This window comes from Pristiophorus japonicus, chromosome 15, assembly GCF_044704955.1.
Source record: "Pristiophorus japonicus isolate sPriJap1 chromosome 15, sPriJap1.hap1, whole genome shotgun sequence".
Lineage (NCBI taxonomy): Eukaryota > Metazoa > Chordata > Chondrichthyes > Pristiophoridae > Pristiophorus > Pristiophorus japonicus.
Genome location: NC_091991.1, coordinates 164,300,103 through 164,324,464, shown reverse-complemented (window position 1 = coordinate 164,324,464; position 24,362 = coordinate 164,300,103). Strand labels below are relative to the sequence as shown.

Here is a 24,362-nt window from a genome sequence, read left to right as displayed (position 1 = left end):
CGCTGACGTCAGTTCCGGAGTGGATGTCGCTTCCCCGCACTGGATCTGGAGACATTGGGAAGGCATGGCACAACATACATTTATATAGCGCCTGTCACGCGGCGAACCGTCCTCAGGAGAGTTATCAGATAAACATTGACACCGAGCCGAAGAAGGAGAAATGAGGGCAGATGAATAAAAGCTTGGTCACAGAGGTAGGTTTCAAGGAGCGTCTTGAAGGAGGAAAGAGGTTGAGAGGTTTCGGGAGGGAGCTCCAGAGCTCAGGGCCTTGGCTGCTGATGGTGGAGTGAAGGAAGTTGGGGATGTGCAAGAGGCCAGAATTGGAGGGACGTAGAGATCCTGGAGGGCTGCAAGAGGTTACAGCAATGTGCAGGAATTTGAAAACCAGGATGAGAATTTTAAATTGGAGACGTTGCTTCACCGGGAGCCAATGTAGATCAGCGAGCACAGGGGTGATGGGTGAGCGGGACTTTGTTGCCCGTGTCTCAACTCGCACCGAGTTTTGTTTGAGCTCAAGTTTACGGAGGGTGGAAAATGGGAGGCCATCCAGAAATGCGTTGGAATAGTCAAGTCTGGAGGTAACCAGGGCATGGATGAGGGTTTCAGCAGCAGATAGGCTGAGGCGGGGTTGGAGTCGGGCGATTATAGAAACATAGAAACATAGAAAATAGGTGCAGGAGCAGGCCATTCAGCCCTTCTAGCCTGCACCGCCATTCAATGAGTTCATGGCTGAACATGAAACTTCAGTACCCCCTTCCTGCTTTCTCGCCATAACCCTTGATCCCCCGAGTAGTAAGGACTTCATCTAACTCCCTTTTGAATATATTTAGTGAATTGGCCTCAACTACTTTCTGTGGTAGAGAATTCCACAGGTTCACCACTCTCTGGGTGAAGAAGTTTCTCCTCATCTCGGTCCTAAATGGCTTACCCCTTATCCTCAGACTGTGACCCCTGGTTCTGGACTTCCCCAACATTGGGAACATTCTTTCTGCATCTAACCTGTCTAAACCCGTCAGAATTTTAAACGTTTCTATGAGGTCCCCTCTCATTCTTCTGAACTCCAGTGAATACAGAAGTGGAAGTAGGCGTTCTTGGTGATGGAGAGGATATGGGGTCGGAAGCTCAGCTGACACTTGAAACGTTCATTTGTCTGTTCTCCTCACAGGTGCTGCCTGATCTGCTGAGTGTTTGCAGCATTTCTGTTGCTGTTTCAGATTTCCAGCGCCTGCAATTTTGTCCTTTTTCCCATTCGGTTTTGTTCCCATTGCAGCAACTTGTTCTACTTCACCGTTTGACTGAGCAACTGAATCTCCTCATAAATATGGCCGATGGATATGACAGGGTTAGGATATTAAACTGAAAGAAGGGTTGTGAATCAAGTACCTTAATGGCCGACAGCTACCAGTTGGGCTGGACCGTGGGTGAGTTATGTTGGGAGTGCTTGTACAGACTGACGGGCGAGGATTCATGCTCTTCACTCCCCGCCTGGTGGGTTCCCATCTTGAGGTGCTGTCGGATAGGAATCCCCTCGGGCAGAGAAGGAAAGAGCGAGACTCACTCCAGGCCACTCTCGCCCACTTCCCTGCAGCTGATTGCAGAGTGACGTTGGCAAAGCCCTGGGACCAGGTTGCTTGCCTGCTCACCTCATTGGGAATGGTGTATGTTGCAAACGGGGCAGGGACCAAAACAATACAAGAGGAGCAAGTAAAAAAAAAAATTCATCTTTTAAACCTCACTTCCAAAAATATACAGCAGCCACTGAGCGCTTCTCCGCTTCCCCCAGCACAGAGGCAGCGCCAGTTTTAAACATAGAAAATAGGTGCAGGAGCAGACCATTCGGCCCTTCGAGCCTGCACCACCATTTAATATGATCATGCAACCTCAGTACCCCATTCCTGCCTTCTCTCCATACCCCCTGATCCCTTTAGCCGTAAGCGCCACATCTAACTCCCTTTTGAATATGTCCAACAAACTGGACTCGACAACTTTCTGCGTTAGAGAATTCCACAGGTTCACAATTCTCTGGGTGAAAAAGTTTCTCCTCATCTTGGTCCTAAATGGCTTACCCCTTATCCTTAGACTGTGACCCCTGGTTCTGGACTTCCCCAACATCGGGAATATTCTACCTGCATCTAACCAATCCAGTCCTGTCAGAATTTTATAACGGTCCAGAATGGGCAAAGTTTGTTTCTGTCAATTGTGATGTTACAGTTAAGAGTCCTATTACATTTAAGTAGCAGAGCCGTGCAGTAATCTTCTGATCTCCGTCTTCCCTTAGGGCTGCTGCTGCATGGCCTGGTGATATGGAGACCGCCAGCATCGACAACCTATGCATTCTGTACCAGAGCACAGATTTCCTGGTGGTGAACAAGCACTGGGACATTCGCATTGACAGCAAGATGTGGTACGAAAAGCTGACCGTCCAGTCGCAGTTAAAGCACCAGTTTCCTGAGCTTGTTGACCCAGATACTTACTATGGGTTTAGGTGAGTGCTTTATGGCACCACAGTGCACTAAAGAAGCTCGTGTTCTGAATTCATCCCGTTTGCATTGTGGGAATTGAAAGTAAGAACTCTCATTTATAAAGTGTTTTTCACCACCTCGGGATGTCCCAAAGCGCTTCACAGTCAATGAAGTACTTTTAAAATTTGAAGTGTAGTCACTATTGTAATGTAGGAAACACGGCAGCCAATTTGTGCACAGCAAGCTCCCACAAACAGCAATGTGACAATGACCAGATAAGCTGTTTTTGTGATGAAGGTTGAGGGATAAATATGGATAAGGACACCAGGGAGGTCTCTCCTGCTCTTCTTCGAAATAATGCCATGGGATCTTTTACTTCCTCCTGAGAGAGCAGACGGGGCCTCTGTTTAACGTCTCATCCGAAAGACGGCACTTCTGACAATGCAGCGCTCCCTCAGCACTGCACTGGAGTGTCAGCCGAGATTCTATGCTCAAATGGGATTCTGAACCCACAACCTTCTGACTCCGAAGCGAGTCTGCTACCTACCACTGAGCCACTGGTCATACCTACAGGACTGATGGCGATACTGAAACTACCGAACCAACGCACACATGGCTGCTTTAAGTTTCTTGCCTCAGATCTACTCCAATTTTGAGGGAAGCCTAAAATTCCTCTTTTAACAAAAAAACATGAGGTGGTGCTATATTTCTCTCTGGGATTAACACGCTGCCAATGAAGCGATGGGAGCACAGACTTTGAGATGTGTGATTTCTGAGACAGCAGCGAGTTTCCTTGGGGGGGGGGAAACGAGCATTTCCCAAAGAGGGTCTTCAGTCCCTGGAGTGTAGAAGTCACACTGCTGACCCACAACCTCAGCCTGACAGATTGGCAGCTGCTTGCTTCCAGTTGGGCAGTGAGCAGGCCCTTCAGGAGATGGGCCTCACTGTTGCTGGGATCTGGCACTGCATTCACTGGAATTGGGCCACCACTTTATCACAAACTCTAAAAACTGTGAAAGCCAAACAAGTCTCCATTGATAAAAATTCAGCTCTCAGCTGGGTAGTTAATTTTGCCACACATCTCGATAGCCAGAGAGCACAGATTTAAGGTGATTGGCAAAAGAACCAGAAGCGACATGAGGAAAAATGTTTTTATGCAGTGAGTGATTAGGATTTGGAAAGCACTGCCTGATAGGGTGGTGGATACAGATTCAATAATAGCCTTCAAAAGTTGAATTGGATAAATAGTTGAAGGAGAAAAATTGCAAAGATATGAAAGAGCCAGGGAGTGGGACTAACTTTGAAATAGCTGCCGCAGACACGATGGGCCGAATGGCCTCTATGTGCTGTACTAGTCTATGATTCTGTAAGTAAGGATTCCAAGTAACGTCCCTCTAACTCTTTTTAAAAAACTTTTTAGTTCTGCCAACTCAAACTTATTTGAGAAAAGCTATCTGTGGGTTACTGTTTCATAGTAACCAGTTGTACTGATTAGTGAGCCTGTTAATCAATTCTTGAGGCAATAAAACTATGCTATTAAAGATTTAGCCCTTTTGTATATGTTTAAGAAAGAATGTATATTCTCTCAGAACTTGTTAGTAAAGTCACAAGGAACCTGAAGGCTGTCTGCTGGGTAGCTTAAACTGGGCTGTAATTATTATAATGTTACCCACACCCAGTAAGTCAAACGAGTTTAAATTCAAGACTTCCATTAGTAATTTTACACTGGGCATTTCTTCTAACACTGAAACCTCTAGCTCATCAGCAGAATTTTATTTCAGAAAGGCCTGGAAATTCTATAAGAACACTTACTGCCCAATATGTATTTAATTCCATTGTAAATTAAAGATACGTTAGCGTACCCACGGAGGTAGTTTTAGTGTGAAGCGCCTTGGGACATTTTACTATGTTAAAGGTGCCATATAAATGCAAGTTGTTGTTTTAATATGTGCTGTCAGAGATTGCTTAATTGTGATATCACTAAGAGGCCAATATTCCACACTGGATAGGGGTCAATGGTCTTGAAGCAGCAGTCTTTAGCTGCCCTGATGGTCTCGATGAAATTATCCTGAGCCATACAGACCAGGAAATCTATTCCATGCCAAATTAGTTGATCTCCTTAGGACCATGACACTGGGTCGCAGTAACCCTGGGTTAGGGATTAGAATATTGACCAGAATACTCCTAGTCCGGAATTAGCCAGTGACCCTGCTGGAAATGCGTTGGCTGTGATGGTCTAGGCAGTTGAATAGCTTGCAACATGCGAATTCAAGGTTTACATGGAACCATAATCCAGCTGGGAATCAGTACCTTTGCAAAAAGAGTCTGGTGATGGAAGACAATTGGTGAGAGAATCAAAACGATTCTTCTCTGGTGAATCATCTGGCAACAGGAAAAAAACCTAATGTATTGTTTTTAGTCCATTATATTTGAGAGGGTGGAGCATGGGTATAGTAGGTATCGACTGTGGTCAAAGAGTCTAGCTATAAACCACTGACCCAAGGGTTATTTGTAGTAATGACCAGGAGTGCGTCTTAATTAACATCAAGTTTTATTGCCTAATGTACACCGTGTGAGAGGCCTATGTGACTGCTGCATAATTCACCTATCTATACCTATGTCGGATTAGAGGTGTAGATAGCAAAGGATATTGTATTAACAGTGATGGATTGCACATTGCCAGATCATTTGTGACACAGATCAGATACAATGCACAACTTACCTGTGTTGCATGACGGTGGTCTGTTCTTTAGTTCACATACAGGAAGGCATCCCATAAACCATCAGCTCAACCTGTTGACTTCTGTAGTTTTGACAGATTTCTACAGTGGTGCCATCTGAAGCCTGGTTAGTTAACAACAACAACTTGTATTTATATAGCACCTTTAACGTAGTGAAATGTCCCAAGGCGCTTCACAGGAGTATTATGCGAAAACAATTTGACACTGAGCCGCATAAGTAGAAATTAGCGCAGGTGACCAAAAGCTTGGTCAAATAGGTATGTTTTAAGGAGCGTCTTGAAGGAGGAAAGAAAGGTAGAGAGGCGGAGAGGTTTAGGCAGGGAGTTCCAGAGCTTGGGGCCCAGGCAACAGAAGGCTCGGCCACCAATGGTTGAGCGATTATAATCAGGGATGCTCAAGAGGGCAGAATTAGAGGAGCACAGATATCCCGAGGGTGGGGGGCACAGGTTGTGGGGCTGGAGGAGATAGGGAGGGGCGAGGCCATGGAGGGATTTGAAAACAAGGGTGAGAGTTTTGAAATTGAGGCATTGCTTAACCGGAAGCCATTGTAGGTCAGCGAGCACAGGAGTGATGGGTGAATGGGACTTGGTTCGAATTGGGACACGGACAGCCAAGTTTTAGATCACCTCTAGTTAAGGCAACGTAAGGGACATTTACTTTTTGCAATTCCCATGATTTTGTTGTGTGTTTCTGGACAGATTTTGCCATCAACTAGATTTCTCCACTAGTGGGGCGCTGTGTATTGCTTTCAATAAGGTGGCAGCTGCCAAGGCCTACCGGTGTTTCAGAGATCGTCTGGTAACCAAGGTTTACCTAGCGCTGGTACGTATCTCTTTGTCTTATTTAATGGACGCAACTGCTGCCACCGAAGTTGAAGTAGTCGCGCGTGCGCAGTTTTTTTTTCGGTTGTTCGCTAACTGAAAAAATATTGTTGCTGTTACAAAGGGAACACTTGTAGAGAGAAAGGAGGGGATGAGGTGGTGAAAAGGGATCGCGAATGCTGAACAGAGCTGCATCAGGAAAATAAAATCTGCATCAGCAAAACACAGTCCATTTTTATTAATTTTTCTTTAATTTTTTTTAATTAGTTTTCTTCTCCTTCCCCTTCACACGGAGTTTGCTCTCCGTACAAATCAATCTCCACAACCCTCCCCCCGTGAAAATATCATACATTAATATTTAAACCAACCCGCACTATGATTATACATTATTAAACCAACCCAGAGCTCCATAGACTCCAAAGATTGAGGCATGCGATATGACTATATTATTCTCTTCTTCTCAGGCAGTCCTCCGGAGTCGAGGGTGACTTGCTTCCACACTAAAATGAGTTCTAAGGTGACTGATGAGACCAATGCGGGATCTACAGTCTCCGTCACAGGTGGGGCAGATGGTACTTGGAGGGACGGGTGGGTGGGGGGCTTGATTTGTCGTACGCTCCTTCCGTGCTCCTCACGAAGAGACTCTTAAGTATTCAGCTGCCTTCTCGGATGATTAAACATTCATTCTTAAACCACCACAGATCATGCGCAGAACGCTTCTGCGTGGCTTCCGGTCATTGGCAGCAGTCACTCCGTTAATTAATGGGTTGTATGCAATCGTCACTTTGGTGTTCTGAAGGAATACCACCCAATCAGATCCTACAGTGTCCTAAAGTCATTGACTCCAAATTACAGGCCTATATTTAAATTGAGGTGATTTTTCTTATTAATCTGACTGTGAGGTGGCTGCACCTCGCTCCCTCTGCCCAATCACGAGTGCCATCATCACCTTGGCCTTTCTAAGGTAAGGGCACAGAAACGAGATGTGCTGTTGTTCAGTCTCTGTTCCCAGCGAGGATTCGTACTCCCGTACATTATCCTGCTGGAAATTACATGTGCTGGACATCGGAATGATTGCAGGATCAGACTCAGCTGTGATATTCCTCCTCCCATGATGGAATAGTTCTGGCCAATATTTATCCCTCAATCAACATCACTAAAACAGAAAACCTGGTCATTATCACATTGCTGTGTGTGGGAGCTTGCTGTGCGCAAATTGGCTGCTGCATTTCCCACATTGCAACAGTGACTGCACTTTAAAAGTACTTCATTGGTTGTAAAGGGCTTTGAGACGTCCGGTGATCTTGAATGCAATTCTTATAAATGCAATTCTTTCTTTTTAGTTCAGACTTGTACACGAAGCGTGCTGACATGGGGAGGTGTTCTGAAGGAATGCCATACAATCAGATCCTACAGTGTCCTAAAGTCATTGACTCCAAAATATAGGCCTATATTTAAATTGAGTGAGGTTATCCACTTTGGTGGCAAAAAACAGGAAGGCAGATTATTATCTGAATGGTGACAGATTAGTAAAAGGGGAGGTGCAATGAGACCTGGGTGTCATGGTACATCAGTCATTGAAAGTTGGCATGCAGGTGTAGCAGGCAGTTAAGAAAGCAAATGGCATGTTGGCCTTCATAGCGAGAGGAATTGAGTACAGGGGCAGGGAAGTCTTGCTGCAGTTGTACAGGGCCTTGGTGAGATCACACCTTGAGTATTGTGTGCAGCTTTGGTCTCCTAATCTGAGGAAGGACATTCTTGCTATTGAGGGAGTGCAGCAAAGGTTCACCAGACTGATTCCCGGGATGGCAGGACTGACATATGAAGAAAGATCAAGATCGACTAGGCTTATATTCACTGGAATTTAGAAGAATGAGAGGGGATCTCATAAAAGCATATAAAATTCTGACAGGATTGGACAGTTTAGATGCAGGAAGAATGTTCCCGATGTTGGGGAAGTCCAGAACCAGGGGTCACAGTCTAAGGATAAGGGGTCAGCCATATAGGACTGAGATGAGAATAAACTTTTTCACCCAGAGAATTGTGAACCTGTGGAAGTTGTTGAGGCTAGTTCATTGGATATATTCAAAAGGGAGTTAGATGTGGCCCTTACGGCTAAAGGGATCAGGGGGTATGGAGGGAAGGCAGGAGTGGGGTACAGAGGTTGCATAATCAGCCATGATCATATTGAATGATGGTGCAGGCTCGAAGGGCCGAATGGCCGACTCCTGCACCTATTTTCTATGTTTCCATGTAGCAGTGGTCTACTCGTGTCTGTAGAACTGTACGCAGTAGGAGCTACTGAATTAAGATTGGGAGGTGGGGTGGGGGGAGGCGCGGTGTGGCGGGGGGGGTAGGAAAGGAGAGAGAGGAAGCAAATGATAATGGGAGGTGATTTCCTCTCATCCCAAGTGTTGGCGATATGTTAAACAGAGAGACAGCCATTTATAGTGGAATTGATGAAGTTCTCATTCCTGGCCACTAGATGGCTTTGTTGCATTTGTAGAGAATGATGATCTCATCTGGCGACAGATATCAAGAGCACAGATCATCATTGCTTCCTGAATTAATTTGTTTTGTGTCAAGATATCCAGATTTTTGTTTTCTGTTTTCTTTTGTTTTAGTCAGTAGAGTGCCTGACACAGCAGGAAATCAGACCTCAGTGCCTTTGAAACAAGTTACTGAGAAGTTTGCAGAAGTAGTTCTTCATTGCCTGGTACAGAGTAGACACTGTCTCTGTAAGGGCAAACCCTACTAATCAAAGACCAGGGTGGGTATGAGAGAGCATGTACTCCATATGAAGCAAGCAGAGAATTGTGGATTTTCTCAGTCGTTTGGTTTAAGCATTGTGATAGTCAGTAAGAAACCTTTGGCATTGTTGCCAAATTAAATTAATTTAAAGGTTAAGTCATGGCAGGAGAGCCCAGACCCGTGTTATGCTCCTCCTGTGCTATGTGGGAAATCAGGGACACTTCCAGTGACTGGCGAATGATACTTAAAGGGTTGAGACTTCCAGTGTCCCTGACTACTATGTGTGCGGGAAGTGTATCCAGCTGCAGCTCCTGTTAGACCGCATGACGGCACTGGAGCTGCGCATGGATTCACTCTGGAGCATCCAGAGTGGAGGATGTTGTGAATAGCACGTTTAGTGAGTTGGTCACACCGCAGGTAAAGGTTACAAAGGCAGATAGGGGATGGGTGACCATCAGGCAGAGCAGGAGCAGGAGCAGGAGTAGGAAGGGAGTGCTGGAGTCCCTTGCGGTCATCTCCCTCCAAAATAGATATACCGCTTTGGGTACTGTTAGGGGAGATGCTCATCAGGGGAAGGCAGCAGCAGCCAAGTTCATGGCACCGTGGGTGGCTCTGCTGCACAGGACGGCAAGAAAAAGAGTGGGAAAGTTATAGTGCTAGGAGATTCTATTGTAAGGGGAATAGATAGGCATTTCAGCGGCCGCAGTCGAGACTCCAGGATGGTATGTTGCCTCCCTGGTGCAAGGGTCAAGGATGTCTCGGAACGGCTGCAGGGCATTCTGGAGGGGGACGGTGAACAGCCAGTTGTCATGGTGCATTTAGGTACCAACAATATAGGTAAAAAAACGGGATGCGGTCCTACAGGCTAATTTAGGGAGCTAGGAGTTAAAGTAAAAAGTAGGACCTCAAAGGTAGTAATCTCAGGATTGCTACCAGTACCACATGCTAGTAGAAATAGCAGGATAGTTAAGATGAATACGTGGCTTGAGGAATGGTGCAAGAGGAAGGGATTCAAATTCCAGGGATATTGGAACCAGTTCTGGGGGAGGTGGGACCAATACAAATCGGACAGTCTGCACCTGGGCAGGACTGGAACTGATGTCCTAGGGGGAGTGTTTGCTAGTGCTGTTGGGGAAGGTTTAAACTAATATGGCATGGGGATGGGAATCTATGCAGGGAGACAGAGGGAAGTAAAATGGGGGCAGAAGCAAGGGGTAGAAAAGAGATAAGTAAAAGTGGAGGGCAGAGAAATCAAAGGCAAAAATCAAAAAGGGCCACATTACAGCATAATTCTAAAAGGAGCAAGTGTGTTTTAAAAAAAAACAAGCCTGAAGGCTCTGTGTCTCAATGCAATGAGCATTCATAATAAGGTGGATGAATTAACTGCGCAGACAGCAGTTAACGGAGATGATGTAATTGGGATTACGGAGACATGGCTCCAAGGTGACCAAGACTGGGAACTCAACATCCAGAGGTATTCAATATTCAGGAAGGATAGACAGAAAGGAAAAGAAGATGGGGTAGCATTGCTGGTTAAAGAGGAGATTAACGCAATAGTAAGGAATGACATTAGATTGGATGATGTGGAATCTGTATAGGTAGAGCTGCAGAACACCAAAGGGCAGAAAACGCTAGTGGGAGTTACGTACCGACCACCTAACAGTAGTAGTGAGGTTGGGGGATGGCATCAAACAGGAAATTAGGGATGTGTGCAATAAAGGTACAGCAGTTAATCTACATATAGATTGGGCTAACCAAACTGGCAGCAATACGGTGGAGGAAGATTTCTTGGAGTGTATAAGGGATGGTTTTCTCGACCAATATGTCAAGGAACTAACTAGAGAGCTGGCCATTCTAGACTGGGTGTTGTGTAATGAGAGAGAATTAATTAGCAATCTTGTGCGAGGCCCCTTGGGGAAGAGTGACCATAATATGGTAGAATTCTTCATTAAGATGAAGAGTGACACAGTTAATTCAGAGACTAGGGTCCTGAACTTAAAGAAAGGGTAACTTCAATGGTATGAGACATGAATTGGCTAGGATAGACTGGCGAATGATACTTAAAGGGTACTTAAAGGGTTGCCGGTGAATATGCAATGGCAAACATTTAAAGATCACATGGATGAACTTCAACAATTGTACATCCCTGTCTGGTAAACAAATAAAATGGGGAAGGTGGCTCAACCGTGGCTAACAAGGGAAATTAGGGATAGTGTTAAATCTAAGGAAGAGGCATATAAATTGGCCAGAAAAAGCAGCAAACCGGAGGACTGGGAGAAATTTAGAATTCAGCAGAGGAGGACCAAGGGTTTAATTAGGAGATGGGAAATAGAGTATGAGAGTAAGCTTGCAGTGAACATAAAAACTGACTGCAAAAGCTTCTATAGATGTGTGAAGAGAAAAAGATTAGTGAAGACAAATGTATGTCCCTTGCAGTCAGAATCGGGTGAATTTATAATGGGGAACAAAGAAATGGCAGACCAATTGAATACTTTGGTTCTGTCTTCACTAAAGAAGACACAAATAACCTTCTGGAAATACTAGGGGACCGAGGGTCTAGTGAGAAGGAGAAACTGAAGGAAATCCTTATTAGTCAGGAAATTGTGTTAGGGAAATTGATGGGATTGAAGGCCTATAAATCCCCAGGGCCTGATAGTCTGCATCCCAGAGTACTTAAGGAAGTGGCCCTAAAAATAGTGGTCATTTTCCAACATTCTATAGACTCTGGATCAGTTCCTATGGATTGGAGGGTGGCTAATGTAACCCCACTTTTTAAAAAAGGAGGGTGAGAGAAAACTGAATTATAGACCGGTTAGCCTGACATCGGTAGTGCGGAAAATGTTGGAATCAATTATTAAAGATGAAATAGCAGCGCATTTGGAAAGCAGTGACAGGATCTGTCCAAGTCAGCATGGATTTATGAAAGGGAAATCATGCTTGACAAATCTTCTAGAATTTTTTGAGGATGTAACTAATTGAGTGGACAAGGGAGAACCAGTGGATGTGGTGTATTTGGATTTTCAAAAGGCTTTTGACACGATCCCACACAAGAGTGTGCAAAATTAAAGCACATGGTATTGGGGGTAATGTATTGCTGTGGATAGAGAACTGGTTGGCAGACAGGAAGCAAAGAGTAGGAATAAACGGGTCCTTTTCACAGTGGGGTGTCGCAAGGTTCAGTGCTGGGACCCCAGCTATTTACAATATACATTAATGATTTAGACAAAGGAATTTAGATGAAAGTAATATCTCCAAGATTGCAGATGACACTAAGCTGGGTGGCGGTGTGAGCTGTGAGAAGGATGCTAAGAGGCTGCAGGGTGACTTGGACAGGTTCGGTGAGTGGGCTAATGCATGGCAGATGCAGTATAATGTAGATAAATATGAGGTTATCCACTTTGGTGGCAGAAACAGGAAGGCAGAATATTATCTGAATGGTGACAGATTAGGAAAAGGGGAGGTGCAATAAGACTTGGGTGTCATGGTACATCAGTCATTGAAAGTTGCCATACAGCTACAGCTGGCGGTGAAGAAGCCAAATGGCATGTTGGCCTTCATAGCGAGAGGAATTGAGTATAGGAGCAGGGAGGTCTTACTGTAGTTGTACAGGGCCATGGTGAGGCCACACCTTGAATATTGTGTACAGTTTTGGTCTCCTAATCTGAGGAAGGACATTCTTTTGCTATTGAGGGAGTGCAGTAAAGGTTCACCAGAGTCATTCCCGGGATGGTAGGACTGACATATGAAGAAAGACTGGACCGACTAGGCTTATATTCACTGGAATTTAGAAGAATGAGAGGGGATCTCATAGAAACATATAAAATTCTGACGGGATTGGACAGGTTAGATGCAGGAAGAATGTTCCCGATGTTGGGGAAGTCCAGAACCAGGGGACACAGTCTAAGGATAAGGGGTAAGCCATTTAGGACCAAGATGAGGAGAAACTTCTTCACTCAGAGAATTGTGAACCTGTGGAATTCTCTTCCACAGAAAGTTGTTGAGGCCAGTTCGTTAGATATATTCAAAAGGGAGTTAGATGTGGCCCTTACGGCTAAAGGGATCAAGGGGTATGGAGAGAAAGCAGGAATGGGGTACTGAAATGCATGATCAGCCATGAGCATATTGAATGGTGGTGCAGGCTCGAAGGGCCGAATGGCCTACTCCTGCACCTATTTTCTATGTTTCTATATTTCACATGCTTCGGATGTCGCAACTGGTCAGAAAAGATGTTCTTTTGAAAATCTGCACTCGAGTTAAAGAAATTTCATTAAACAATGATTCTTTTCCTTTAATCACCATGGCAAAAATGAAGCCTTTTGTCTAAGATTTAAAGAAATACTTGCACAACCACCGGACGATTCAAAGCACTTTACAGCCAATGGAGTTTTGGAGTGTAGTCACTGTTGTAATGTAGGAAACGCAGCAGCCAATTTACACACAAGCAGGCTTCCACAAACAGCAATGCGATAATGAACAGATAATCTGCTTTTGTTATGTTGATTGAGGGATAAATATTGACCAGGACACCGGGGATAACTCCCCTGCTCTTCTTCGAAATAGTGCCACGGGATCTTTTACGTCCAATTGAGAGAGCAAACGGGACCTCAGTTTAGTGTCTCATCCGAAAGACGGCACCTCCGACAGTGCCGCGCTCCCTCAGCACTGCACTGGAGTGTCAGCCTCGATTTTTTTTTTGTGATCCAGTCCCTGGAGTGGGACTTGAACCCACAACCTTCTGACTCAAGCTGACACTTAGCTTAGTATTGGAACATAGTAACAGGAGCAGGCCATTCCACCCTCGAGCCTGTTCCGCCAATACATAGGATTAGATCATGGCTGATCGGTATCTTAACTCCATTTATATACCTTGGTTTCATAACCCATAATACCCTTGCCAAACAAAAATTTATCAATCTCGGTATTGAAATTCTCAACTGGCCCCCCCAGCCTCAACAGCGTTTTGTGGGAGAGTCTCAGCTTTCCACTACACTTGGTGTGATGAAATGCTTCCTGACATCACCCCTAAACGGCCTACCTCTAATGTTAAGGTTATGTCACCTTTGTTCTGGATTCCCCCACCAGAGGAAATAGTTTCCATCTACCCTTTCAAATCCTTTAATCATCTTAAACACCTTAATTAGTTCACGGCTTAATCTTCTATACTTGAGGGAATAGAAGTTGAGTCTGTGGCTTCTTTAATTCTGTTATGGTGCACAAGGAGTTAAAAATCAATGGAATCATCACTTATGGAAGAATGTTCCAGCTCATTCTGTTGCAGTTGTTTGTCAAAACATGTCCTGGACTGAAGCCAGATGACATGACTAACATCATCATGTGTGATTGGTTCAAATATGTGGTTGATTTCGGTTCCTTTCAGAAGCAAACCAACAGTTTTTTAATGCACGAATCTCCGGTAACTGCTTGAAAGGTTTCAATCAATCGGCCTTTTTCAGATCAGTGAGTCTGCTTGGGGGTTTCAGAGAGATGAGAGTGTATCTGGAGCTTTTGAAGAGAGTCTGACTGAAATTCCGAAAGAGAGAGTTAACTACGCCAGATAAATTCTGTAGTGGTAAGAAAATAAAAAGAGAAACTATGTATGACGATCAGTTGTAATATAGTTTAATACATGAGTTGCAATGTACTGTACAAGCAGTTGGCAGAGTTTAACTACTGCTGTAAATGTATGTTATGGTGCTCTTCCTATTACCATTTAACACATTTGTGAGGCATTTAAAGCCTAAATAGATAGTGTTATTCTCTCACCTTCTGAAAATGAGGACCCCACAGGGCATGGGATAGAAATAGTAACTGAAGTAATCTTAATAAAAAGATTTTCAGTTCACTGTCTCATGCTCTGGAGTTCCTTCTCTTAAACTCATCTGCTTCTCTTCCCACCATCTCCTCCTTTAAGATCCTCCTTAAAACCCATCTCTGTTCAATTTTTTGGTCACTCCCACTCCTTTTGTGGCTTAAGCATCCATTTTGGTCTGATTACCTTGGATCGTTTTCTACGCTAAAGATGCTCCATCAATGCAAGTTGTTGTTGTAGACACTGGGGCAAGTGAAAACACATTTGAGGACTTGGGGAGCTTGGGTTCACCAGCAATAGACGTTTAAAACATAGAAACTAAAAAATATCTAGAGTAAAAATGGAAACATCAGAATCCTTTCTTCACAAGAATTGACCTGACCAGTTCTAGTCTGATTTACAACAGGTATATTTTAATTCTGCCACAACATCTTGTGTTTTTTAGTGAAGCCTTGGGTGTTAAAATGAACCAGAAAGACCAAATTTCACCTTTGGCATTTGTGTTGGTATCTGGATCTTTTGATTTGTTATTGTTTTGGAATCACTGACATTGTTCTTGATGCCTTTCCACACCTTTTAAGCTTAAGCTGTAAATCTGCTTGTAATTTTAAACCTACACTGCACACTCAGAAGCCAATGGGAGGGAGGAGCAGTTAGAAACATAGAAAATAGGTGCAGGAGTAGGCCATTCGGCCCTTCGAGCCTGCACCACCATTCAATAAGATCATGGCTGATCAGTTGTATTGTATTATCGTGCTTCCTCCATTTGTTTTTCAATAGCAATTAACAGACTTCCCAACTTTAAGGTTAGTTATGTAAGGGACTGCCCATTGTTCAGTAATCTAGCAATAATTCATAACCTAGAAATTAAAAAGTAATCAAAGAGTTTGAAGGTGGCAGTGTGTAAAATAAGCTGTTGGTTAGCAATAACTTTCAGTTGTGCCGCCAGTGGTTACCCTAGTTGTAAGCTGTTCGAGGTGGGTGGGGCCAATTCTAACACATTTGGAAAGTTTGGTTTCGGTTATATAACTTAAAGAAAAAAAGACTTGTTATGGATATGGCGCCTTTCACGACCTCAGGACGTCCCAAAGCGTTTTACAGCCAATGAAGTCCGCCATGAACTGGGGCTGAAAAGGGGAGTTTTCACTTGTAGAATGAGACTCTTGAAACACACGTGAACGCTAATGCTGCCATCTTTGCCACAGGTCAGAGGTCACGTCTCTACGGATAGGATGATGATTGATCGTGCAATTGGTAAAAACAGAACAGAAGGAATGATGCACATGATGTGTACTGAAGGAACCCAGGGTAAAGTATACAGTTGAAACTGCTCCAAAGAAGTTAGCAGCTGATTAACCCTTACCGTGCTAAATAAACAGGGCTGCATAGGCATGGTGGAAAGATGCACTGTTCTAGACGTCAATGGTTAACATTTACGACAGGACAATTTCTCCGACCTTTTTTGGCTGCAAATTTCGGGAGATAATGATCAAACATTTGCTTTGTCATTAACCTCTCCCCTTTCCCCCAGTGAGGTTTCCCCGCACCATGTACCAGAGCTGCTTGTCGGCTTCTGATAGTGCTGCCCCGTGACTCTGCAACTGGACAGTGCACAAGCGCAGCCGAAGGTGCCCAGCCATCCAATCTCACCTCTGAGATTGGAGCACTCGCCAAAGGGGAGTGATTGGCGTCAATCCACATGTTGCAGGTCAGTCTCTATTGGACGTTACTGGCGCGTCATCACCGTGCTATCATTGAGATTCAACTTTTAATAGGTGGCCATCTTTCCGAAACAGAGCTGAAAAGCCAAAGTCCATCGTCACCAAGGTTGAAAAAAGAAGGTGAGGTAAATGTGGAAGTAGTGATTAGACAATCCTATTCTCGTGGTTTTAGAACATTGCGGGAAGAAGGAAAGACTGGCTGGGCTCGAAATAGGAAAAGGTGTACTGAGACTCATTTCTAACATTTGAGGAAGAGTGTGTTGGACCATATGGCTAGAAGGAGAAAAGGAACGTGCAGAGAAGAACACATCGTAATATCGATTAAAATAAGGGACCGTAGGTTTGTGATGGGTAGAGAGAGGAAGAATTTGGAGGCTCAAAGTGAGAGAGGTGTTGCTTGTCAGATAACCAGATTAAAAATGTAATCTGTAAATAGATTCACAAAATCAGCGCAGTGAGTTTTCAGAATGTGACTAATTGGGAGAATTTCTATCTGGAATAGAATTGTGTATTTAACCATTGTGTCTAAGAAAGACTTGCATTTATATAGCGCCTTTCACGACCACCAAACATCTCAAAGCGCTTTACAGCCAATGAAGTACTTTTGGAGTGTGGTCACTGTTGTAAGGTAGGAAACGTGGCAGCCAATTTGCGCACAAGCAAGCTCCCACAAACAGCAATGTGATAATGACCAGATAATCTGTTTTTTTTTGTTATGTTGATTGAGGGCTAAGTATTGGCCAGGACACCGGGCATAATTCCCCTGCTCTTCTTCGAAATAGTGTTGTGGGATCTTTTACTTACACTTGGTTTAACGTCTCATCTGAAAGACAGTACCTCCAACAGTGCAGCGCTCCCTCAGCACTGCACTGCCCTAGACTTTTTTTTGTGCTCAAGTAGATTAGGAGTACAGGTACTACATTATTGGTTTGAATGAAAAGGCATCTGGTACGAGTTTATCTGGAGTAAGCGGCTTTAAGTGATGAACACTGTGGAAGAAAAGAAAACTGTATTTAAATGATTTACTTCTGCGTTATTCTACAAAGGTTGTCAAAATCCGAAACCATCTCAGACTGAGCTGACTGTCCTGGAAAGAGGTTTTTACAGTGGAGATCCAGTAACGAAAGTACTCCTGCAGCCACTAACAGGTTAGTAATGCTCTCTAAAGCTCTAGCCCCATAATATAAAATGCAAAGTCCTGTTAAAATAATTGTCTTAGCTTGGTCCTGTCATAGTTCTCTCGCCTCTGAGTCAGAAGGTTGTGGGTTCAAGCCTGACTGAGGGGACTTGAGCACATCATCTCGGCTGACATTTCAGTGCAGTACAGTGCTGCATAGTTTAAGGTGCTGTCTTTTGGATGGGATGTTAAAACAGAGTTAACCTGTTCAGGTGTGTGTAAAATATCCTATGGCAACATTCTCAGAAGAGATGGGGAGTTCTCCCAATGCCCTGTCCAACATTTATTCCTCAATCAAACACTTCTAAAAACAAACAAAGTGATTATCAGCACGAACGTTTTTGTGTCCTTTCGCGCACACGCATGATGGACCCGCCCCTTTTTGCACACCCGCACGGTGGACCCCGCCCCTTTTTGCGCATGCATGCTCGATCCGGACACGTATGTGCAGTACGGAATCTGAGGAAGCCCAAAGTGGGGCCAAACCTGGAGCTGCTGTCATTGCTGCTCGAGCCTGAGGCTTTTGGGTTATCTTTCGAAAATCAATGACTATACCAATGGAGCCTCCAGGACTTTTGCCTAGAATATCACTGTGATAATCTACACAAACATTTTCGTGGCTTTCTGAGAAAGAGGAAATTGGAGGTGAGAGGGAGTTGCAGTGAGAGAGAGACAGAGAGAGAGAGAGAGGGGGAGGGGGGGGGAAACAGAGAGAGAGAGAGAGAGGCGGGGCAGACAGACAGATAGAGAGAGAGAGAGAGACTGGGGGAGAGAGAGGGGCAGAGAGAGAGGAGAGAACACGAATTTGTGGGGGGGGTGGGGGCGGAGTGGTTTGAGAGCGAGAACGTGATCCAGATGGTAAGACAGATCATGTTCTTCCAACCCCGCCCCCTTTATACCCGCACCACATTCTTGGTTCAAGCATGGACAAAAGAACTGAACTCGGGAGGTGAGATGAAAGTGGCGGCCCTTAAGCAGCATTTGACTGAGTATGGCACCAAGGAGCCCTAGTAAGATTGAAGTTACTGGGGATCAGAGAAAACTCTCCACTGGCTGCAGTTATACCTAGCACAAAGGAAGGTGGTTGTCGGAGGCCAATCACCTCAGCCCCGGGACATCGCTGCAAGAGTTCCTCAGGGCAGTGTCCTAGGCCCAACCATCTTCAGCTGCTTCATCAAATGACCTTCCCTCCATCATAAGTTCAGAAGTGGGGATGTTCGCTGATGATTGCACGGTGTTCAGTTCCATTTGCAACTCCTCAGATAATGGACCAGTCCATGCCCGCGTGCAGCAAGACCTGGACAATGTTGAGGCTTGGGCTGATAAGTGGCAAGTAACATTCGGGTCACACAAGTGCCAGGCAATGACTACCTCCAACAAGCAAGAGTCTTAACTACCTCCCCATTGACATTCATTGGCATTACCATCATCGAATTCCCCATCAACATCCTGGGGGTCAGAGGCTGGGTATTCTGTGGTGAGTGACTCACCTTCTGACTCGCTAAAGCTTTTCCACCAGCTACAAGGCACAAGTCAGGAGTGGATGAGTGCAGTTCCAACAACACTCAAGCAGCTCGGCACTAACCAGCAAGGGAGTATGCTTAGAAAAAAACACCAGAGGAATGAAAGAGATATTTAGAGGGACGGAACTGCTGCTGACTCACCGGGAGTAGTTGCGCATGCGCAGTTCGCGTGGTTTTTTTTGTTTGTTGTCGCCGGACTTCCCAAAATGATGAACTAAGAAGCAGATAAAAATAAATCTTGTTCAGTTATAGCTTAATTTATTAATTGTTTGAATTGTAGAATTTATTCAGGTAGGAGCCACTTGTTTGAAATGGGATTGTGATCGGCCTCAGTGTTTCTGATCAGACATTTCTCCGAACATCTCCGTGTTGACAGCCCTGACAAGTGATTCAGATCTCCGTTCCGACTCGTGTCGTGTTGAATATGATTAAGTTACATTTGATACGTGGAGGGGGCACTAGTTCCAAATTAACCATCGTGATTCCTATAAATCAACGTATTCCTTTAATTGGCTTCAGTCTAGCGTGATGGCAACAGTCTTTGACCCCTTACGTCCTCTTTTTAAAGAAAAATAAAAATTTACTGTCTCTTTAAATGAACGTTTAGATTTTTACAATTCTAAAAATGTCACGTTCCCATCTAATTCCAGAGTTAGGGTGTTTGGGGGCTCTCGATTTCGGGAAGAAGCATTGTAACCGAGAGTTGATGTGGCTTCATCGCCACGGAGCTGCCCGAGCCGTTAGGAACGTGATTTTTGAAACTTGCCGGTTATTAAATTTGCACAGCTTCCGGTCCTTGTCAGGAGTCACTCCGTATTTGGACTTACAAGCTGACTAGTGATTTGGCCAAACTGTTTTTTTTTTATCGGTAATGTTGCTTGTCTGAAGTCCTGTGATTAAGAGGCCGGTAGTATTATCGGTCAGGTTGCTGTAGAGATGCCACGATTCAATGTGTTGTCGTTTGTTTAGGCCGGACACATCAGCTGAGGGTCCATTGCAGCTGTGCGGGGCACCCCATAGTGGGCGACTTCACCTACAGCTTGAAGACGGACAGCGACCCTTATCGCATGATGCTTCATGCCCATCACCTCCAGATCCCCGTGGAGGGGGAGCTGATCGAGGCGACCGCAGCTGACCCTTTCACACACTCGGTGGACAGCAATTGGGAACCGGGCTCGCAGGTCAACAGCTCACGCGACCTAATCGGGGGACTGGAAGGCAAGTGTGTGACAGAGCGCTGTGACCAGAACAGCATTCCTCAAAGTCAAGCCGAGAAACTGCAGGTGAAAGAAGCAAGTGAAGAGACTGAGGAAGAAAGAGAGAAATGTGTGCAGTGGTTAAATGAATGGGCAATGAGCTAATGTCGATGACCTTGGTGAGTCAGGACTATTTTGGCTGTCAACTGCCCTTTAGCATTTTCGATGCTTGTTTGTTGGAGCGAGGGATGGAAAACCCATGATCAGCTAGGCATCCGGTGGTATACAGATTCGTTGTGTGCTCATTTGGCACGACTGGCATGGACCAATTTCACCCCCTCTATACCCATCCTGCATTAAATGGGTTATCATCATCATAGGCAGTCCCTCAGAATCGAGGAAGACTTGCTTCCACTCTAAAAATGAGTCCTTAGGTGGCTGAACAGTCCAATACGAGAGCCGCAGTCCCTGTCACAGGTGGGACAAACATTCATTGTGGGAAAGAGTGGGTGGGACTGGTTTTCCGCATGCTCTTTCCGCAGCCTGCGCTTGATTTCTGCATGCTCTTGGCGATGAGACTCGAGGTGCTCAGCGCCCTCCCAGATGCACTTCCTCCATTAAATGGGTTAACAGCCATTGTGACACCCTCACTTTTGACAATCACATTTTTTTTTTTATTAACTTGTTGATCAGTACCCATGAGAGTCATTCCCCCTCCCCAAGTGCACCAGTCCAACCCGAGTGGTCTGATGACTCCATACACAGTGACATGGACACTGGAACAGGTTTTAAATTAACTATATTTTTTAAAGTTCTTAATATGAAGTATCTAGTTCTTGCTAAACATCAGCGAAATACAGTAGAAGCCACTGAAGTAGGACATTCATGATATAGGGACAACCTGCTGAGAACCAGTTTCTCTCAAATGATTCCCTGTGGACCGACCCATTGGTTTAGCAGGACAGTGAACTCCTTTCCACTCAGTGAGGTGGAACAGCTGCTATTGACAGGCGCCCATCAGCTTTGTTTGTGTGATGGTAGAATGGCTGAATTTGACACTAATTGAAATGTTGGGTGAGGCGGGGAGATCACAAGTAGAAGGATGATTGCCGAATTGGAAAACATTGGCTTTACATAGAATTTACAGCGCAGAAGCAGGCCATTCGGCCCAACAGGTCTCTGGTGGTCTTTATGCTCCCCACGAGCCTCTTCCCATCCTACCTCGAACCCGATCAGGCAATCCCTCTATTCCTTTCTCTCTCATGTACTTATCTAGCTTCCTCTTAAATGCACCTCAGCTGCTCCCTGTGGTGGTGAGTTCTATTCTATGGGTAAAGAAGTTACTCCTGAATTTATTAGTGACTCTCTTATATTTCTGGCCCCGAGTTTGGAACTCCCTCACAAGCGAAAACATCTTGGCTTTGCTGATGTATCCCATTCAAACAGCTTCTGCCAATGTTCATCACTAGCAGCTTCTGTGTTTCTCCATTCCCAAGCACCTGGATGAGAAACTAAATTCCCACTTCTTTTTCCACTTAATTTTAAAGAGAGAATCAATTACTTAAAAAAATTGAACCAATAAAATAAATTCTCAATTTTTAAACAATAGTTTTTAAAACCATGTTTGTTTAAACAACGAGGGCTGGATTGGAATATTCAGGGAGGTTAGGTGGTGCACTGAGTCCTGGCTCCAGTCCAGCTATCTTTCGTTGGTTTTCACAGATGTGTATTGAGCTTCAGTGTAACACAAAACCGCCCACGGTGTGGCTCCATCTACACCGATTAATACTATTTTTTTTGTTATTAGTTTGTCTTTTATGTCATTTTAATTATGAAATAATTTTAGATTTTGATGAAATTTATCTAAAGTTAATAGTCAATGGAAAGCATGTTGAATGACCAGTATTATCAGCATCAACCGGCACTGAACTGACCAGTCCTATTTAGAGAGGCCGTGAAAATGACTAACTTAAAAAGCTGGGAATGCTGCCAAGTCGGGCAGTGCCTGTAAAGAGAGGGAAAATGTTGACAATACAGGCACAGCCTTTCATCAGAACTGAAAACTGTCCGTTGTGTGAAATGGAAAACACTTCACTGGTACAGTGGAGGGTGTGACTTCCAGACTGGGCTGTATTGAGAGTCGAGGAAGCTGCACACTGTGACTGGGGGTACAGCCCCTGCAAACACTCAATAATCACACAGGTGCCAGAGTGGAAGGAAGATATCTCACCGACCGAAAAAGTATTTTCCAAAAATGAAAATCAACCAGAATTGGCATCAGTTTGATAAGTATAACATTTTCAAAGGCAACCTGATGATGAGTTCCTGTTTAAATTCATTCACCGTGATCACTGGGCAGAAGTAATATGACTGGCCAGTACTGTTCGTTGAGATTTACCTTTCCCATTGACCAGATCGAGAGACGGGTCTCCATTCCCCCCCGCCCCCCACACACAGGGCGATGGTCCCATTCCCCCCCCTTTGCAGGGAGACGGGTCCCATTCCTGCCGCCTCCCCCTCCCCCCGCCACCCAGCAGGGAGACGGTCTCACGGCCCAATAGCTCTCATTTTTAATCATGTCGGGTCTACTGAACAAGCCAGTAACTTTTATCAACATTTTTTTAAACAAAAAAGACGATGGGATACAATGGAATTAGCCATGATGGGTTCCACTGAAGAGACTGAAAGAATGTACCCTTTAAAATAAAAAAGTACCTGCAGTGGACTAATATATTGGTTGTTTTTTGCTGGATGAATGCGTGTGTGAAGCTTATTCTTTTACTGTTCCAAATAAATTATTCTGACACCTTTCTTTATACCTATCTAAATCTTTGTATGTAATTTTTTTTAAACAAAAATATGTTTTAATGCAAGTTAAGTTATTTTGTTTTTCAGAACTGCTTCATTGTAAAAATTTCCCTGGGTCAGGACCAGTGTTCCCTCCAATTTTACTTTTCCTGCGTGGCCCCTTTAAATGTGCTGCGCGAATGCACGGTGTCTGTTCAAGTGGCAGCAGCTGGTGAGTGGCCTGCACATGATCCCTTGATTGATGCGAGGCCGTGCACCTTAGGGGGGACGTTGGCCAGGACCTAATTCTCCTCATTCTCGGATTCCCAGCTTTTTGTAGCACACCCCCACAAAGAAAAGAAAAAGAAAGACTTGCATTTATATAGCGCCTTTCACGTCCACCGGACATCTCAAAGCGCTTTACAGCCAATTAAGTACTTTATGGAGTGTAGTCACTGTTGTAATGTAGAAAGGGTGGCAGCCAGTTTGCGCACAGCAAGCTCCCACAAACAGCAATGTGATAATGACCAGATAATCTGTTTTTTTGTTACGTTGATTGAGGGATAAATATTGGCCAGGACACCGGGGATAGCTACCCTGCTCTTCTTCGAAATAGTGCCATGGGATCTTTTACGTTCACCGGAGAGAGCAGGCGGGGCCTCGGTTTAACGTCTCATCCAAAAGACGACACCTCCGATGGTACAGCACTGCACTGGAGTGTCAGCCTAGATTTATGTGCTCAAGTGCCTGGAGTGGGACTTGAACCCACAACCTTCTGACTCAGAAGCAAGAGTACTACCCACTAAGCTACAGCTGACACTGACCCTCAAGAAATAACTGCTTGATGTTCATATGGATAATCAGGTTCATTCGTGTCTGTTGCAGAAATTTCTGCCCATTCCTGATAGCTTAAGAACTTCCAGCCTCTACGGCAATAAACAGGCATTACCACCTCGCCACCGAGTTTAAATTAAAAAATTGCCTCTCAAATAATTTCTCATTCTAGCCTCAAAAAAGCAGAGTGTGTCCTCAGTGATGTGGGGGTACAGCATTGTTCATTCAGCCCCAGAGAAGTGTACAGAATGCCCTAGTTATTGCTAAAGTTGCATCCACCCTAAAAATGAGGTGACATTTTTTTATGCAGCGAGTTGTTATGATCGGGAATGCGCTGCCTGAAAGGGCGGTAGAAGCAGATTCAAAAGTAACTTTCAAAAGGGAATTAGATAAGTTCTTGAAAAGGAAAAATTTGCAGGGCTGTGGGGAAAGAGCAGGAGTGGAACTAACACCACCACCTCCACGTTCCCCTCCAAGTCGCACACCATCCTGACTAGGAGATATATCGCTGTTCCTTCATCGTCACTGGGTCAAAATCCT

General features: G+C 44.6%; 1 protein-coding gene across 1 annotated transcript; it reads left to right on the top strand.

Moving 5' to 3' along the window:
* The first annotated feature begins 27 nt into the window (after nucleotides 1-27).
* On the top strand, nucleotides 28-23,358 carry rpusd1 (RNA pseudouridine synthase domain containing 1). Its single transcript, XM_070901252.1, has 6 exons — nucleotides 28-194; nucleotides 2,279-2,485; nucleotides 5,902-6,025; nucleotides 15,790-15,892; nucleotides 17,352-17,453; nucleotides 19,975-23,358. The coding sequence occupies exons 2-6, from the start codon at nucleotides 2,304-2,306 to the stop codon at nucleotides 20,364-20,366; spliced, it is 903 nt and encodes a 300-aa protein (XP_070757353.1). The 5' UTR covers nucleotides 28-194; nucleotides 2,279-2,303; the 3' UTR covers nucleotides 20,367-23,358.
* Nucleotides 23,359-24,362: the final 1,004 nt, after the last annotated feature.